The 20,412-nt window shown below is 33.2% G+C and overlaps 1 protein-coding gene across 3 annotated transcripts; it reads left to right on the plus strand.

Moving 5' to 3' along the window:
- The first annotated feature begins 410 nt into the window (after positions 1-410).
- On the plus strand, positions 411-19,969 carry LOC124352684 (protein FRA10AC1 homolog). 3 transcript variants are annotated; one of them, XR_006921527.1, is made up of 6 exons: positions 411-547; positions 2,052-2,182; positions 6,938-7,103; positions 10,449-10,638; positions 17,001-17,349; positions 19,771-19,969. XR_006921527.1 is itself a non-coding variant. In XM_046802269.1 (5 exons), exons 2-5 carry the CDS (start codon positions 2,070-2,072, stop codon positions 17,294-17,296), a joined length of 765 nt encoding a protein of 254 aa, XP_046658225.1. In that variant the 5' UTR covers positions 411-547; positions 2,052-2,069; the 3' UTR covers positions 17,297-17,626. The 3 variants fall into 3 exon arrangements, 2 of the variants coding, with proteins under 2 accessions (XP_046658225.1, XP_046658226.1); XM_046802269.1 differs by lacking the exon at positions 19,771-19,969 and having other exon boundaries at positions 17,001-17,626; XM_046802270.1 differs by lacking the exon at positions 19,771-19,969 and having other exon boundaries at positions 10,479-10,638; positions 17,001-17,626.
- The last annotated feature ends 443 nt before the right edge of the window (positions 19,970-20,412 follow it).

Consider the following 20,412-nt stretch of genomic DNA (forward strand, 5'->3'; position numbering starts at 1 on the left):
CACCTCAATTATTTGAACCATTCATCGGCTGGCAACCCTCTAAGAAAGAAAAATACCTAAGTGCTTGCTTGAAAGCCTATTACTTGTTTACTTTAAATCACCAGCTTTGGAGAATAACCTTTCACAAGGCGCAGAGGATGCAGTAATCAACAGAAATTTGCTGGCTTCTTTGTACAACCCCGGAAAACATACCTCATCTCCTCCCATTGTACAAACAAACCAAAAAATTGTACTTAAGGGGGTTTGTTAAGGGATTTCCTTGGAATCATTTTTTAAACTTATTCTTGGCAAACAAATCAAATATGGCAATCTGCAATAAAAGTAATATTCAAGTTGCAAATATGAAAGTGTTTAACATTTTAAACAACACTTACAGGTAAAACTACTCATATGATTCGATACCAAGTACTGTCTTCCGATACCAAGTAAGTATCGAAACAAGAGTATCGATACCAAATGTACTTAGCATAAAAAGAAAAGTATCGATTCTTGTATTTATTTACTTGTATCGGAACAACCCTAATCCAACCTGAAACCCAAGTTAACCTCTCACTTCTCACGAGCTCCTCACGTGTTAGATTTAATGGGGTGATCAACCGAGGCGGAGAGAAAGAGTGGGGATGGAGGGGCCCCTCCTGCCAACTACAGATAGCCCGTGTGAGGAGCTCGTGTCAGTTTTGGATCCATCAGTATAAACATAAACATAACCTAAATGTGATAGTGACATTTTTTCTAACCACAATTGTTTTAGAGTTTCTTTACTCGTATTCTTTTTACTTACTTCTAAATTTGTTAATCTAGTATCGCCTTTTATACTATTTTCTTCCATAAATAAAGGTAATTCAAAATCCCAGTCATTTTTAAATCCTTCAGTTTCCATGATGTTAGGCATCATTTCAGTTACATTATTAAATGACTTTGGTAAATCTTAAGACCAGCGGCACGTAATTTCACCGAAAAAACTAGTCCCGATTATCGCCGTAGCAGTTTACTCCCCCCCCAAAAAAATTTTTGAAAAAATAAAATTTGAAAAACCTGACTGACAATGTATTTATTTGTTTTTTTGGTGTTATTATTTCGTAGGGCAGTAGTCCAGGTACTACTTCTAGTATAAACTCGTCTTATCTTATCAGTCATAAACGCGCGCCGGTTACCTTTTGCCTGTAATGAAACCTTCGTTAGTTCTGTCTGAGTTTTGTGTGTGTAAGCAGTCATGGCGTGATCTGGGCTTGGACTTTGCAAGCTCGAGTTAATTTTTTTTCTAAAAGAGCAAGCAGCGCAAAGCGCTGCGCAGCGGGCAAGCATCGCGTGATCTGAGTTTTGAATACGCAAGCTAGGGTCTTTTTAGCGTGTGACAAAAACCATCGCACGCCATTTCAATAACTTCACTAATTATTCCTTTCCTTGTCCATGTGGGTTTGTTTGTTTACGTCTGGCGGTCAATCGAAGCCGTCCTATAGGTCACGTGACCCTCTCGGCCAATCGGAAACTTTCCTGTTTGTCACGTGACTACTGTCAACTCATCAAAACGACCATGGCCGGCCATTGTTTTTAGTTTGATAGTCGTAAATCTTGTTATTTATGTGTTTTGTATTGCCAACATTTTACTGCTGAAAAACTGGTTGTTATATGTTAAGATTTACCATGACTTTATAAATAAGGGTAACTTTTTGGAGTTATAAAGAAAGTTCAATATTAATATAATTAATTGGATATAATTTCTATGTTTTGCAGATATGTTCGTGTAAAGTGTCTTTGGAGTTATAAAGAAAGTTCTATATTAATATAATTAATTCGATATAATTTCTATGTTTTGCAGATATGTTCGGATATAAAACGACTCATTAATTCGGATATAAAACGACTCATTAATTGGTAAGATAATAGAAATCAGAACCGTTCCGAACTGAGGTCGCTATTAGCCGCATGTACAGAGTTTGTCAGGAATTTTCGGGATTTATCGGTACTGCTCGGCTCTGCTCGGCTCTGTCCCCACTCTTTCTCTCCGCCTCGGTTGATCACCCCATTAAATCTAACACGTGAGGAGCTCGTCTCACTTCTCATTTGACATGTCAGGTTCTAATAGATATTCATCTCTAGCGCCCTTTGATCTTCATAAATTGTTAATAAATCACTACGTTTTAACCAGAAGAGGAACAACAAAGTTACTTCAAAGAGACAAGTGAGTACATATAGTTTTTATTGGACCGTGTCTAGCCTAGTAGAGGATCTCGGTGTATCAATTTAGGTTAAGTATTGAAGTTAGTGTTATATTAAGTAATTCATTATTAGATAGAGACAGCTAGAGCTCACTTTGGGTACAGTGCGGTATGCGACCCGGTTTTTTATATTGATTAGTACAACCATGCGCTTATAAATCATCAACATATCAATAGCCATAATCCACAATCATATTTTACATTAAAATAACTAATACAATGCACATAGTGATAATCTTATAAATAATATATGAGTTATAATGATCAAACTATTAGCACTGGAAATAAGGAAACTTATAAATAATAATGAAGTGATAACAACATAAAAAACATTTATAACAGGAAATACAAAAATTGAAATATGCGTAATTATTTATGTTTTCGGAAATTATAAGATAAAAGGCTGACCTGTCAAATCACAAATTTGACGTTATCAAGGTATAGTTAAGTTCTTAATGTTTTCATGTTCTGTTTGTGTGCTGTGTCTGGATATCTGTAAATAGTATCTGCGGCTGGGACTGACAGTGTATCTGTTATCTGAGCGCTCCGGGGCAGAAGTCAGTGCTTCGCTAGATATTGTGTACTGTAGTTTGGATCGAGTCACCAATCGTACTGAATTGGTGTGTCGGAGTGTTTTGTCAGGTATGTTAAGAGTTTACGTTTCGACCGAAACGAGATTATTTATTTTTTAATAGAATATGGAATTTTTAATCAGTGGGTAGCTATAAGTAAAAGGCCGGGGCGGCAAATCACGAATTTGACGTTATCAACGTATTCTGCTCACCCTCCTGAACAAAAAATATATATAGTATTAGGGGGTGCAAATGACAAATAACATGATTTTAGGGGGTTTATTCATAAGTAGTTAAGTTTCTAATGTTTTATTGTTTAGTTTGTGTGTTGTGTCTGGATAATCTGTTTACTTGAATATATTCTGCGGCCGGGACTGATAGCAGCCTCATAACGTATCTGTTATCTGAGTTCTCCGGGGCATGAGCGAGTGCTTCACAAGATATCGTGTTCAGTAGGTTGGATTGAGTGAGTGCATTACAATTATGAATCAACCATCCACTAGTTCGACCAACCCTAGTGAATTGTGTGTGTCGGAGTGTTTAGTAGGGCACGTAAAGAGTTTACGTTTTAACCGAAACAAAATTATTTCCTTTTTAATTGAACATAGAATTTTTAATAATGAGTGTATTTGTTCGTCGTGCGGTTGCATGTTGTTTTTAAACTGGGAGACTTTGTTGTTTCGTTGCGATAGGAAAATTAGAAAAAGTATGTTAGTAAAAAAAAGTTTTAAATGTTGCAATTTTAAAAAATCCACTTTTTTGTTGCTGCTACTCAGCTATATGCGCCAACACACTAATGGTAAGTGTTCTCTGTTAATATCCATCTATATATTTATGTTAGAGTTTTTCATGATTTATTTAAGTTTTTTTCACTTTACGTAATTGCCTTTGCATTACATTTCAATTTATATATTTCTGATCAGCCCCTCTAGAATTTGATATTTTACTGATAGGTACTATCTCGAGGGATGTTTTTCTTTCATTGACATCAGCGCGGGGCAGCACCGGCCGAAGCCCGCGCTGATGGCCGGAGGCACTTGTCTCATTTCGATAACAAGTAATTAATTTGTAGCCCGAAATTAAGAAAAACATTGTTCATTTGGATCAAAATACTGCTCATTTCAGTATTATTTTTTATTTATGTTTGCAAAGATGGCGGCGCAACCGATGACTTCATCACGAGGTTGAATCATGGTCACAAAAGGTCATGTGACGCTCGACGTGGATGTAGAACATGGAAATATTACTCCGCGCGTGAATAGTTGTTAAATTTTTTATGTTCTAGAACTTTATTATTTCTCATTTCCACCCCATCAAACCTTATACTTTTTTTGTTCTATAGGACGATTCCAATAAGTTAATAACGCAATACTTGTATTTTTCCGCTCCGGCCGTTAAAATGATAATTACCAATCAGTGTATTTGTTCGTCGTGTGTTCGCGTATTGTTTTTAAACCAGGAGACTTTGATGTTTCGTTGCGACAGAAAAATTCGTAAAAGTTGTAAAAAATTTAAATCTAATTTTTTAAAATCAGCCTGGGCAGGTTTATTTTTTTAAGAACGTGCTTAGACATAGAGACATATTTTTGTTTGGTGACCACAATGTTGCATTTGAAGCCACTGAGACAACGCTATATTTCGTTGGAGTTTGGCGTTTCTGCACATTCTGTGGAACACACTAATGGTAAGTGTTATCTATTAATGTCCTCTGCATTACAATTCAATATATTTCTGATCAGCCCCTCTAGAATTTGATATTTTACTAATAGGTACTATCTCGAGGGATGTTTTTCTTTCGTTGACATCAGTGCGGGGTAGCACCGAAGGTGCTGCCGAAGTCCGTGCTGATGGCCGGAGGCACTCGTCTCATTTCGATAACAAGTAATTAATTTGTAGCTCTAAATTAAGAAAGACACTGTTCATTTGGATCAAAATTCTGCTCATTTCAGTATTATTTTTCACGATTTTACGTTTGCAAAGATGGTGCCGTATAAGATGACGTCATCACGAGGTTCAATCATGGTCACAAAAGGTCACGTGACGCTCAACGTGGATGTACAACATGGAAATATTGCTCCGCGTGTGAACAATTGTTCCATTTTTGTATGTTCTAGAACTTTGTTATTTCTCATTTCCACCCCATCAAACCTTATATTTTTTATGTTCTATTGGACGGTTCCAATAAGTTAATAACGCGAAACTCGTATTTTGCCGCTCCGGCCGTTAATATGACATTATTACCCTTTTTAATTGAAGTGCAGAGTTTTACCAAAATTAAATATCTATAAAATGTTTTCGTACCGTTGTTTGACTTTAAAATCTTTCGACAGACGCTATTTTGTTAATATTAAAGAAAATAACTATTAAAAAAAAATGTTCTCTTATCTATTTAAACCTATGTGCTAAATTTTATATTAATAGCTTAACTACTTTTAGAGATAATTTTTTTATAAAAAATACAAAATGGCTGCTAGCGACTAAACAAGAAATTTCTCAACATATGTTTATATGAAAATTTTTGTTTGAAATGAAGAGTACTAGCAGTTACAGAAGTTTATTACACCCTTTTGTGAACACTCTGTATGTATATAATTGGGGGAAATAGGCAAAATCAACTATAACACTTAAAATATTAAGACAAGAGTAAATTACAATTGCCATAAATATACACTTTTTGATGTATTCTTGATCATGGCAACAGTACAAGCTCAATACTTACGTCGGGAATATAATTAACACAGGTCAATTATATTCATAGACTTTCAAAGCCTATGACATTGCATGTGAAGCCGTAGATAAACTGCTAGTATACATATAATTTTAAGAAAGCTTTATGAACAAATAGTCATTACTCCACCTTATATGATAATGAAAAAATATAATCATTAATCAGAGTAATAGAAGTTTTCAGAACCATGCCATGTTTTAATAGTATAAAAATATCAAATCTTTATGTAAAATTTCATTAAATGTAGATTTTGAGATTCCAAGATCTTTATCCAACTGCACATCCAAACACACTCAATGTCAGGTTGTTTGGCTTGGATTACTATCCACTGTGGGATGTGGCCATCTTTGAATTGCCTCAAACCACTGTTTTGTGCGAGCAAGACCTATAAATTCTTCACCAAAAGCTTTTTGTATTATAGAGATTTTTCTAAAGGAGTTTCTGGCAATACTTCATCTAAACTGCTTAAGATATTCAATCATAGTGAAATTCAACTCAAGCACATGTAAAAGCATAGGAATTAGGAGGGTCTTCGACTTACTGACTGGGCAGAGTTAATTCCTGGTGATAATCTTGCCAGGTTCTCTCTCCTTGTAGAGTTTGAGAGTAGGCCACAAAAACAACATGGGCTTGGGTCTCAAGATCTGTAAATTTGACAATGAGGTTTGGATATAATTCTGTGATTAAAACAAAAAGGAAATTAAAATACCAGAAACATTTACAAAAAGAGGCAATTTAGGAATTTGTCAAATACTGTTTAAATGTAGATGAAATGCAGCCTTGGGAGTTTGAAGTAGAAGGTTATGTTAGGAATATAGATTTATCGAATGATTTGACTAAACAAAATTAAAATGATCAAAGATGAAAATAGATGTCATCATGTTAGAGAGTTGAAGGTTTACTGAGTTTTTCCTGTGTGCGATTCTGATTAAATATACTATAATAATCTTTAATTTAAGTATTTGTTGAAGTATGTATAGGTACTAGACTGTATGAAATGAAACTCAAACTGTATCTTGTGATTACAATCATAAATATAGTAATATGTCATATTACTATATTTATAAATCGTAAACACACATGTATTGCAACTAAATTTAAAATGTATTTTAATGTACTCTATTAAAATATGTAATGCGACCAAGCACTGGAGCAGCAATATCAGATGTCTACAATAATGAACACAGGAATACTGTCACTATTACTGCTGATTTGTTATGATATTGATGTATTATGTTTACTATCTCGGATCCTTCTTATTACTGTTAATCATGAAAAAGTGATGTAAGAAGCAAAGTACTCTTTGAAGTTTGAGTACACCATAGTGGTGCCATTCACATTTGTAATATTAATATTAACACAGCTGGTTCTAAGAATGAATTACGCTTTAAAATATTAATGTTGGTTTCCTGTTGCAGATCAAAAGACAAAAGAGATATCGATGTCATTCGTGAAAATCATAAATTCTTGTGGGATGAACTTGATGAACCAGACACATGGGAAAAACGACTTGCCAAGAAGTATTATGATAAGCTCTTTAAAGAATACTGCATTTGTGATCTTAGCAGATATAAAGAAAACAAGGTTAGTTTTTGAATTAAGATAACATAATGTGCATTAAATCTTGTTGTAAAGTATGTCAAGCAAGTTCTTTGAGCATTTAAGTAATAATGATAATACATTTAGACTCATCAATATACCCTTTGAGTGCTAAGCACTTTTGAGGGGTGTGGCACTGTCAATGCCAAGCATTTATGACAGGTCACTTCTCTTAGTGCCAAGCACTCTTTTGGCTGATCTGATCGACCCTTGGTACTTTTCGGAAACACTTGTGAGTTGATCTCATCTGCTCTTGGCACTTAAAAGGGTTAAGATGTTGAGCATTTTTTGTTAGTAATGCTTATATAATATCTTACTCATTTTGTTTAAATAAATATGGAAATGAACTGGAACTGTATTTTACTGTAATAGCAGGCTATGCAAGATATAAAGTACATGAATAACAAGACCTAAAACACCAATAAAAAAATAAAATATGTGGGTCTTTTTGGATTTTGGCATAATGCAGTTATTTTATTTAAGTTATATGAAATTTGCCATAAAATAGTTATTTAAGTGAATTACTTTTGAAACAATAAACTTTTAGGTAGATTTTGTATACAAAATCTACTTATTGCAACTATCCTCATGATACCAGTCACAGCGAATTTCTGCATGACTTCATTAAACATGACCCCCAGAGCTCAAAACCAACCTCCCTGTGAAAAGTTGATTATATATGCTATATGATGCGGCTATATAAAAGCCCAAACAAGTTAAAACTTAGTACAAAAATTGATCTTATAAATAGCTTAACATTGATCACTCTCAGATAAGTTAAAAACTTTCATGTCATCAAGATCTGTAGAACTCAAAGACACCCAAATTTGTCACAGGTCTAATTTTACTAACACTTGATAACTAACATACCCGCATAGAATAGTCCTGTTATTCCGGTAGGAGACATAAATGTAGACATCCTGTCACCAAACCGTGACCAAATTGAACTAAATGAAACACTGTTGAGTCACAATACAACTAAGATCGTTTTATCCCCAACAAGAATAACTCCAACAACAACCAGTTCAACTCTAGGTCTGTGCAATACTTAATTTTTCAAAATACAGCAATTTGTAAGTTCATTAATTTGTTAAAAATCACCACATATACAAGATCTGTTTTAAATGTAAGTTGTTACATGTAATTTTCTTTCTCAGAAAGTGTAAATTACTATTATTTCGAGTTAGATCTTATAATAGATACAATATCCTTTCCTTGATTTTGGTTCAATGTGGATAAATTTTGTTAGTTTGTATCATATTACTCACATAGATTGCAAACATATCAGTAGTCAGACGGCTAAGCCTTAAATTTTATTTCTTTTTCAACAGTTTCTGTTTGAGAATTTAGCACACTGACTGCCTTAATTAATCTTTAGTGCCAGTAATAAAGACAGTCCTGAAGATCAAATAACATTTGTATTAGTAACTTGTACAAGGTAGTATGAACCAACCAAGAGAATAGTTTTGAATCACATCAACAGTTAAATTATGTTAGGAGGAGTTCAGTGAAAATTAGATGTAATTGATCAGAATAAATTGTGCTTACTGTATTAATTTTATACTCTTACTCCCAGGGCCATTTATATCGGAGGTGATATTTAGCCGCACCAACAAAGCTCCTCCATCTTGAACGGTCCTCTGCATCTTCCTCTGAAGCGCCCACCCTCTCCATATCAGCCTTCACCTGGTTCCACCATCTCACTTTCGGTCTCCCACGGGGTCGTCTTCCTTCTGGGTTACCATACATTACCCTCCTCAGTTTGCATTCCTCTTCTCTTCACAAAACATGGCCTGCCCAACGGAGTCTTCTGCACTTTATTTCTCCTATTACATCCGTACTATTGTAGAGCTCCCTGATTTCTCTATTATGTTTTCTTCTCCATACCCCTTGTTCATATGATGGCCCATAAATTTTACGTAAAATTCTATTCTCGAAAACTAGAAGCTTTTTCTCATCCTTCTTATTTAGCCTCCACGTTTCGGATCCGTACAAAAGCACTGGACATATAATTGTTTTGTATATTCTAGTTTTAGTTTTGTGAGAGAGAGATTTGGTTGAAAGTATCCTATTGCATGCATATACACATCTATTTGCTGAGTTGATCCTATTTTGTATCTCTGGTTCATCTTTGTTTTTATTTGATATTGTGACCCCAAGGTACTTAAAGTTCTCCACTTGTTCGAAAACATGCCCATCAATTTGTAGGGGTCCTCCTCTTTGATTTTGATTCCTTTTAAAGTGCATATATTTAGTTTTTGCATCATTCGTCTTCAACCCCACTTTCTCTGCCTCACTCATAAATAGTCTAGTTAGTGACCTCAAATCATCTACATTTTCTGCAAATATGACAACATCATCTGCAAAAGCTAGGATGTTTAGTTTAGCTCCAACTTCCACCCCTAAATCCCTCTCTGCTACACTCTGAAGTGCTTCTTCTATGGCAATATTAAATAAGATTGGAGAAAGACCATCTCCTTGCCTGACTCCTGAGTTTATCCCAAAAGGTACACAGTCCCGACCATTAATTCTTACTGAGCCTCTTGACTCTGTGACACTCATCTTAACTAAATTTATTAATTTTCTCGGGATGCCAAATTTATCTAGTTGTGTCCACAACTCTTTTCTGATTATGCTATCGTATGCTTTTTGAAAGTCAATAAATATGGCAAAAAATTCTTTATTATATTCCCAGTATTTAGCTAATATTTCTTTGAAAATGAAAATCTGATTTGTGGTTGATCTGCCCTTTATGAACCCTGCCTGTTCTTCCCTGATTATTTCATCTGTATAATGTTCAAGTCGGTTTAAAACAATTTTGGATAAAACTTTATATGGGATGCTGAGTAGTGAGATGCCTCTGTAGTTACCACACTCTTCTTTTTGACCCTTCTTGTGTATAGGTATTATTATTGCTTCTTGCCATTCAGCTGGCATTTCTTCTTTCTCCCAAATACGTTGTATTAATTTTATATAACATTTTTTTGAACATTTTTACATGGAAGATTTATTTGTCATATATTGTAATCAGGATTTTGTATCAAGTTTGAGATAGTAGTAGCTTTTAAAGTCGCTTTGCAGTTGTGGTTTTTCTTAGTCCCAAAATAAAAAACAGCTCCAAAGTTAGCCTAAAGATTGTTTTTGGAGTCAGAATATGTTGTAGAAAGTTTTTATTCAATTGGTTTGGAATTGCATTGTAAATATGATGAGAATATTGGGACCAAGAGCATTCCTGCACAAACTAAATTATTTTGGAGTATGTATTCAAAGTGAAGTAAGGAGTATTATAATGTGTTGCTTACACCAATAAATGGTTTTGATATTTGACAGATGCTATGTATAGATGGCATTGTGTGCAAGGTGGCTATGAGATGGCAGACCGAGACAGAGATGGTGACGGGTAAAGGCCAGTTCGTCTGTGGGGAGAAAAGTTGTAAGGATAGTGAAGGTCTGCGCAGTTGGGAGGTCAATTTCGGCTACATCGAGGATGGAACTAAGAAAAATGCTCTTGTCAAGCTGCGTAAGTTGTTTTCTTGTATTCTTAAATTAGTTTTGGATTAGCTGACAACTCAGTGAAAAATGAAAACATGAAATAAACTTAACTAATCATATATCCCAATCGTATAATCATATTACACTCTAATAATCGACATTCGCAAGATGTTTACCTCGTGTACAAGTATTAATTTTACTCACAGCTACTAAACTTCACGTCTTGACTGTGGAAAGCTTATTATGGCAGCCATGTAATTGATGACCAACTGATAACTTTATGGAAAGATTCTATTCTTTTGATTGGTGGCATAGCTTCTAAAAGTGAAAATCTTACAATCTGTTGTTTATAGTTTACAACTACCATACTTTTTTGAACTCATTACGTATATGTATTAATAAATGTATGAGAGAAGGTATTTTCTCTGATGAATTGAAGTTGTCATGAATCTGTCCGATTTTTAAGAAATGGTCTAGAAATCTGCCTGAGATTTATCATCCCGTATCAATTATACCTGTTCTATCTAAAGTAATAGAAATTGTAGTATATGATCAACTTGTTGCATATCTGGAAATAACAACTAAATTTCTCAACAACTAGGTTTCTAAATTTATCACAATTTGGTTTTAGAAGAGGTAAATGCACCATTGATGCAGTTGATTCACTAATTAAATGTAGGTCATAAACACTTGAGAGTAAAGCCTTTGTTCAGGGAACAGACTATTTATCTAATTGTAGGCAAAAGTTTGTATTAATGGAAACTGGTCCAAGAAAATGGTGATCAGGAATGGTGTACCTCAATGGTTGGCCCTGGGCCCTATTCTGTTTTAATCACGCATAAATGATTTTTGTAGTGCTGTTCAGGCCAAATCTCTTATATGCTAACAAGACAACTCTTTTAAATATTCATACAAACTTTGACAAACTACAAGTTCTTGTCAATGAAACAGTTGAGGAAGCCTCAGTGTGGATTAGATCAAATTGATTTTTTACTAAATGAAGTCAAAACTAAAAAAAAAACTTTTTTTTACCCTACGACAAACCCCTTCTGTTTACACACCAAGTGATTTCTTTTCATGTGCTAAATTTCTAGGAATATTGATCTAATACCTTTAAACTAGCAATTCTTGTATATATATGTATTCTGAATCTTGGAAATGGTTCCAATGATTTTCATGAAATTAAGTATGCAAGTAGTTTTGGGGGCGATAAATCGATCTAGCTAGGTTTCATTTTTATAAAAAGATGTTTTATCTCTGTTTTCAAGCAACAAAAACTGCTACAAAAAGTTAATATTTATTTTTTTAAATTTTTTTGTTTACATTCAGTAGTAAATGACATCTGGTAAATGACAACTGATGTATCATAACAAGAGTAGTAAGTCAATGGCTGTTTGGTTTGAGGTTCCATGATTGATAAAATATGTGCCTTTTTTAACTCACCTGTTCACTTATATGCCTAAAAGATCTTTTAAAAAAAGTGCTAAGAACATATGAACAAGACAAAATAACTGTAATTGAATAATAAATACTGACGAATACCTCACAACTGATGTTTCATCAGAAATGCCAAAGAGTAAAAATAAACATTTTTGTATAAATTAATGAAGGTCCAAACTGAAAGGAAATTTTGATTGTATTATTATTATTTTGGTAACTGTTGTTTGCATGGACAAATTTTAATGGAGCAACCAAAATTTTCAAATGAATTAATAAGTTATTTTAAAACCATCACCCATAACCTTATGAAAGTGACGGGTATAAATTTAGACTGGTACACCAGAACATCAGAAGTTATTATAAAAACGTTGACTCATTTTTAATATTGTTACAATCTATGGAACTTAACATACATTGTATGGTTCTCACTGAGGCATGGTTGAATGATGACTCCGATCTGATGAACATAGGTAGGTTCAGCTGCTACAGATCATACAATGGTCTGAACCAGAACGACAGAGTTGTTATTTATATGGACAGTACAATATCAGTCTCTACCTGTAATCAGTTGCTTGTGGGAGGGGTAGCCATAGGTTTGGCTCTAACCTTTGACTGGCCCGGCCTGCCTTGTCGGTTATTCGCCGATTACCAAAGCCCTAGTTCCAGTTTGCTGCAATTTGTTGAGGGGATTGGTGAATTTTGTAATTCTAATTTACAGGATAATGTTTTTCATATTTTGACAGGTGGTATGAATTGTGATACCCTTAATCCGACTTAAGGTTCTTTGGAAGAAAGGTATCAGGATGTATTAGATGAGGCAGGGGATCGTGAACTGCATCAATGTGGTTACGTGTCCACTTAGTGAATCTTGTATAGATCATTGTTATATAAAATTTAAGAATCATATTTCTATTAGTTCATGTGTCCTGGAATCAGCTGTTACTAAGCACTTCACTCTTTGTCTTGATATCTCATACACAAAACATATCAAACCTAAAAGTAATGAATTATTTTGTAAATCTTACAATTGGTATAGAATACATAACAATTTAAAGGAACAAAATTGGGACGAAGTTGTAAGTTCAGAATGTATAAATTGATGTGCAAATAAATTTATTTGTTGGGAAAATACAAGAAATAATGCAATCTAACTCAGAAAACTTTAAATCTTCAGCAAAAAAATTCAGGATAAAGCCATGGATTACTTCTGGACTGATAAAATTAACTCGAAATTGGGATAAAATTTATAAAAGGCTCAAGAGAGAACCTTATAATGTTCAGTTAAAAAACTACTTTGTACGATATAGAAACTTTCTACATTCACTAATTAAAAGAGCCAAATTTAATTATTATAAAAACAAAATCAATAACGCAGCGGGTAACGCTAGGAAATTTTGGGATATAGTAAACGAGGTAGAGGGAAGACCTGGAGTTAAGGAGCAGTTCCCGATCGAGGGGTTTGGTGATAGTGGCAAATATGCCTACCCTACACGTATCAAAATAATCAGCTAATCTTTTAATCAGTATTTTGCTTCCGTAGGGGGGCAGCTGGCTGGTGCCATAGCACCGCGCAGGGTTACGGAGTTGGATGATGCGGACTACGCCGTAGAATCGGTATTCACAATGAAAGTTGTTTCTCAACTGGAGGTTTTTAATGTCGTTAAATCTTTGAGAGGAAGATCTGCGCAGGGCTGGGATTATATACCAACTAAATTACTTCAGGATTCAGTTTATTACCTAATAGAGCCCCTGACGCATATAATAAATGTCAGTATTCATACTGGAAAATTTACTGATATTTTTAAAATCGCAAAAGTAATTCCAATATTCAAATCTGGAGCGAAAGCAGTTATGAGTAACTTTAGACCAATATCTTTATTATAAAATATAGGTAAAATTATGGAGAAATGTGTGTTAAAATTCACCTTTTTGACTATTTAGAATGTAAACACATCATCGCTGACTGCCAATATGGCTTTAGACAAAGTAAAAGTACTGGTGACGCTTTGTTTGATTTTACTAAGACCATAGTTGAGAAGTGTGGCAGTAAGAATTGTGTAGTTCTAACATTTCTAGATCTGGCAAAGGCTTTTGATAGGACAGCTTTGATAAGTAGATAGGACACAATTAATTTCTAAGCTAAAAACTATTGGGATTGAAGGTACTTCTTTAAAATGTTTCGTCAGCTACCTGGATTCTCGCCTTCAATTTGTGTCTATAAACGGCAGTACGAGTGACAACATAGATATAAATTATGGGGTTATACAGGGCAGTTCTCTTGGTCCCCTCTTATTTTTGATATATATATATATATATATATATATATATATATAAATAAATAATATCTCAAAATTAAACATCTCTAGCAGCATCTTCCTCATTGCGGACGATGCTGTCTTGGTTTCTGCTGGCTGTAAGTGGGAGGAGACTTAAAGCATGGCATCATGTGACCTGTCTAAAATTTAAAATTGGTTTGAAAATAATACATTAACTGTAAATATAAGTAAAACAAAACATCTACCAATCTTTTCCAAATCTAACAACGAACCGGTTCGAATGGTGCTTAGGTTGTACTCCTGTGGTGATTCGCGGACGGTTTCCTGTAGGTGCGGCATCATTGAGCGAGTAGACCAGTACAAATATCTAGGAGTAATTATTGACCATAAGTTATGTTGGGTCCTTTGTGTTCAATATGTAAAGCAAAGACTCAGAAAAATGATCTATGCATTCTCACAAATAAGTGAAGTGCTGTCTGCGGATCGGTACTACAATATGGCATCTTTGCCTGAGGCGGTGCCTCCGCGGTTGTCTTGGAGCCGCTGGCTGTCACTCAGAGAGCAATTATTAAAACAATATTAAAAAAGGGAGCAGATGCCCGGGTGAAATACTGCAAAGGGAGTTTCCAGTTATTAGTATTCGAAAATTGTTTATTAAAAATCTCATAATACACATAAAGAATAAAAAAAATGATTTATTTTTCAATGTTCAGCATGAGTATCCGATGCAAAATCGAATTAATTTTAGACCCTTCACTCCGAAACTAATTAATAATATTGACAAAACAAATTCTTTCTATCTCTTGCATGTAATCTATAGAAATTTACCCAATCATATATTAGAAGCTGAGGGGAGTAGTGTCGCCATGGGGGAGTTTTATGTATGTGTATACAATGTATACATGAATGCTATTTCCGGTTCTTTTAGACCTCAATTGTAAATTTGAAAACACCCAGGCCACCTAATAGATATTTTTAATATATTATTCTGCCGATGCTACTACAGTCACTTGCATTCTCCATAGGTTTGAGATTCTAAAATTTCAAATAAGAAAGGTATAAGAATCGTCAATTTATTAGTATAAATAATTAATTATTTAATCCGAGAAAAAAAGTCAATACAAATAAAAATCGTTAAATAGTTAGTTTATAACTTGATTTAGTACTATGGATTAAACCAACCACAATTATGACAATTATAAAAAATCTGACTACTTTAAACAATTAGAAAGCGAAACAGTGTATTAATCCATTCACATCGACTACCGTTAATCAAATGGCCAAATCAAGTTGTAATAGAATTAAGTTATTTGTGTAATAGTACTGTACAATTAGATACTCATGGTTAATTAAGATACCAACGGATTGATGAAGGTACTTGTCCCCACTCACAGATCATACAGTGTTTGTGGGGACTTTTCACTGTAAATATATATTTTGTCAACTGATTGTCACTTACAGATACATGAACAATTATTTTTAAAATAATGTTCAGAAGAGTTTCATACAAAAATAAGAAATATAAACGCATCTTTTGCTCTAGCATCCTATAATGCAGAAGATGACAGAACTTTAGATAGCCGTGGCATTTATAGTTTTATTGTTTGCGGACAAGTATAGCTTAAAATGAATCCCAAAAACACGATTTATCAGAAAAAATACTAAGCAAAGCTCGGTTTCCTGGTATTTGACTTGTATATGATTTAACATGGAATCCTCATACTCAATATATTTCAGAAAGATTGCCTAGAGTAATTCTTTTACTTAGACGTTTTATAAATTGTGTTACTGAAAACTATGTTAAATCTGCATATTATGGTTATTTTCAATAAATAATCAGATATGGCCTAGTATTATGGGGTAATAGCACTAAAATTAATTACATCTTGATCCTGCAAAAGAAAGGTATAAAAGTAATAACAAAATCACAACCACTAGAACACTGTAAATCGCTTTTTATTAAGCTTGAGTTGCAAACTGTTATTATTTATTACATATTTTAGACTCAGTATTATATATTTAAAATAACATTTCATCATTCATTTTGACTAGCAACTTGCATAATTATAATACCAGACATAAAAATAATATTGCTACTGAGCAGATTAAGCAAAAAAAAAACAACATAGTCATGTTATAATTACTCAGAAGATTTACAACCAATTACAATATCTGGTTAATAATTATCTAACAAAAATGTTCAAAGTCCGCATTAACTTGTAAATAGTTAAGTTTTATAAAGTATTACTATTTACTATTTTTTTCTGCATAATGTTATTAACATAAAAAAATACATGTGAAAATGTCCATTATAATAATACTTACTGTTTTTACTATGTCACTTAGAAACAAAGCATGATGATGGTCTTAGTTTTATAATAAGACTTTGTCAATGCTTTCTGTAAATTACAATAAAACTTTATTTATTTAGTGCTTCTTTCCTGTTACTCAATGTAGTAAGTATATTATAGTTTTTAAGCATTAAAATAAAATAAGATCTCAATCACTTTTTTCATTTTATAAGTTGTAGTTAAATCTGTTCAATATTTTTAAAATACTGATACAAAGAGGATGAATATCTTAGAAGCGACAGAATATAATATATTAATTAAATAATTTTCATATGTAATACTTCTATAAAACTTGTAATACAGTTTTGTTATTTTCTGTTCAGGACTCTGTCCAGAGTGTTCATATAAGCTGAACTATAAACACAAGAGGAAAGAAATTAATCGCAAATCAAGAAAAAGGTCAAGTTCAATATCAGAGGATGGTGCAAGTAGCAGAAAGTTATTAAAGACCGTAGAATCAACCAGTGGAGAAACAGAAAAATCCAGTGTAAATAAAAATGAAGGAGAAGATAATATATCAGAAGAAGAACATAACATTTGGAAAGAAAGTAATGTGGCTTCTGAGGAGCGCACAAGAGATGAAGATTTTGAAGATTATTTAGAAATGTTGCTGTTGTGAAATAATTTTTAAAACAAATAGACCATTAATGAGATAATTGATTTTAGAAATAGGTTATGAAATTTTAATTTAAAACTTCCTGTCTTTAATTTTGTTTAAAGAGATCATGAATTTCATCAAACTAGTAACATAATAATAAAGCTACAATTTATTCATACAATTAACATTAATTCTGTAATACATACATGGAAATGAAGTTATTTTATATAAATTGTTCAATAGAAAAATAAAATTATTACCATGCACAACGAATATTGTACAATTCACTGAGTGCGATGCCAATGAAGTATGAAAGATTTAAGTTAGAAAATACAGTTTTTAAACAATTAATTATGTTTTTTGAATTTTTTTCTATAACACTTGTATCCTGGACAAAATTATCGCACACCCCCTTATTTCTTAAGATTTGGATAGTAAACCACTGTTAATTCAAAGCTTATGTTAATATTTTGAGTTAAATATGTGAAGTATGAATAAGAGGTTTAAAAGAAAACAGATCATAGGAAATAATGTGTATTATTTTATCATCGAGTAAGAGAGGTTAGAAAATCAAAATTAAGCATTAATTCTAAACAAAATTAAAAAGTAGTAAAGTGCACCTCAGAACAAGGATAATTGAAGGGCTGTTTTCTCAGTATCTTGTATACTGGCCTGCATATCTTACCATTCCTTCGATGAGATGTTGGAGTTGATGTCGAAAGACATTTAATTCTTCTGTTACGGCAGCCTTCAGTTGAGCCATGGTGCTAAGTGCTGGCTGTCGGATGCGAATAAGCCTTTTCAGCTTGTCCCAAACATGTTCTAGTGGATTAAGGTCAGGACTTCTGGCTAACCACTCCATAGTGTTGAATCCGACCTCAAGGAGATAGTCCGTTACAATCCGAGCACTTTGTGGACGCGCATTGTCGTGTATGAAGATGAAGTCATCACCAACAAAGGGGGCATATGGCTTCACATGTTATTCCAGAATGTCTACCACATATGTACGAGTTTAGAGGTGCCCAACGTAAACTCACCATTTTTGTGTGAGCCTAAAAAAAAACCACGCCAAAACATAATCGACCCACCTCCAAAAGACGGTGACGAATGGTTCAAGCAGAAATATTGAGACCAAAGACATTTCTGGCTAATACCTGTAGATCAGAACTTGTAACGGCCCGATTTCTCATAGTACTAAGTCTCAAAAACTGATCATCCCTTTTGTTTGTGACTCTGGGACTGCCTTGCCCATGCCAACTACAATCAGAACCAGTGTCACGGAATCGAGAGACTGCCCTACGAACTGTGGTGCGATGTAAGTCTACCCGCCTGGCAACTGCACTATAAGAAGATTCCACCAAAGCCCTCACTCTGATCGACTCGGATGTGGTTAAAAACCGATGCTGATTCATACTGACAGAAAACTAACCACTCCACATGACAGTTGAATAAAAATGATTGAGAAAGCCTCCCTTATGAGGCCGAAAATAGAGATTAGATAACCTGGACAAAGGTGTATTTGATGAGTAACATTCCCTAGTGACTGGTTTTGGTTTTACCTGGGTTGAATGTTATTTCCCTATCTCTTATAATATGTCTTGTCTGTCGTTCTTGGAAGCTACAATAAACAATTGAAAGCAAACCAATACAACATTTTTGTTTATATTGTTTTATTTGCAAATATACAGAGGCGTGCATTAATTTTGCATAATATTCCTTTCAGTTTAACTGGTATGTATATATTCTTTGCTTGTATGCATGTTTTTATACTTTTTGAGAACGACATTTGTCGAAATATTAAAGGGTTATATGAAGTGTTGTACAATATAATAATGATATATACAATAAAATATCATTATTATTTTATGTATACTTTAATGAGATATGTATGGTTTTAATAAAAATGTATTCACAAAACATATCTGTTCTACCTCGTAATTTCCTACCATACTTCCAGTGTACAGCATTGTTTCAAAGTTTCACTTCTGTCTTAAAAAATCTTGATTTCTTAATTCATTATTTTACATAACAGTAAATGTGTCATTTCAGTTACTTAAAAAGGAAGAAATGATTTTCAATTGCTTCAGCTCTTTTTGATTATTCTGAATGGAGAAAATTAACAATAAATACGAATAGAAATTGGTGGACGTTATCACCAGACCAACTGTATAGATATAGGATACCTCAAAAGAACATTTAAACCAATCACATCATTGAAATGTGGATGACGTTTTACAAAAGCAGTCTCTTAAAAAAATGGCTGAAATACACTAGAACCTTTATTTATTATTTTAATAGCTATAATTAATAGGTCTCTTATATTGTAATTGATACTTTTTAAACAGCTAAGCGCTAGTAGTATCAGAAAAGGAGCATTGAAAACTGGTAGTAATTCAAAAACAAAATTTCAGTTGTTGGTTTTCTGATTACAGTTTACAAATTAGCAAAATAATATGTATGTCAATTTAAATACATACTGTTATATACTGAAATAGGTTATGAAATTTTAATTTAAAACTTCCTGTCTTTAATTTTGTTTAAAGAGATCATGAATTTCATCAAACTAGTAACATAATAATAAAGCTACAATTTATTCATACAATTAACATTAATTCTGTAATACATACATGGAAATGAAGTTATTTTATATAAATTGTTCAATAGAAAAATAAAATTATTACCATGCACAACGAATATTGTACAATTCACTGAGTGCGATGCCAATGAAGTATGAAAGATTTAAGTTAGAAAATACAGTTTTTAAACAATTAATTATGTTTTTTGAATTTTTTTCTATAACACTTGTATCCTGGACAAAATTATCGCACACCCCCTTATTTCTTAAGATTTGGATAGTAAACCACTGTTAATTCAAAGCTTATGTTAATATTTTGAGTTAAATATGTGAAGTATGAATAAGAGGTTTAAAAGAAAACAGATCATAGGAAATAATGTGTATTATTTTATCATCGAGTAAGAGAGGTTAGAAAATCAAAATTAAGCATTAATTCTAAACAAAATTAAAAAGTAGTAAAGTGCACCTCAGAACAAGGATAATTGAAGGGCTGTTTTCTCAGTATCTTGTATACTGGCCTGCATATCTTACCATTCCTTCGATGAGATGTTGGAGTTGATGT

The sequence above is a fragment of the Homalodisca vitripennis genome, chromosome 1 (assembly GCF_021130785.1).
Source record: "Homalodisca vitripennis isolate AUS2020 chromosome 1, UT_GWSS_2.1, whole genome shotgun sequence".
NCBI classification, from domain to species: Eukaryota; Metazoa; Arthropoda; class Insecta; order Hemiptera; family Cicadellidae; genus Homalodisca; species Homalodisca vitripennis.

Coding starts and splice junctions, on each gene's coding strand:
- LOC124352684 (XM_046802269.1), top strand. CDS start 2,070: ATGTCAGGTTCTAATAGATATTCATCTCTAGCGCCCTTTGATCTTCAT. Junction 2,183..6,937: donor AAGTTACTTCAAAGAGACAA/GTGAGTACATAT, acceptor TTCCTGTTGCAG/ATCAAAAGACAAAAGAGATA. Junction 10,639..17,000: donor AAATGCTCTTGTCAAGCTGC/GTAAGTTGTTTT, acceptor TTTTCTGTTCAG/GACTCTGTCCAGAGTGTTCA.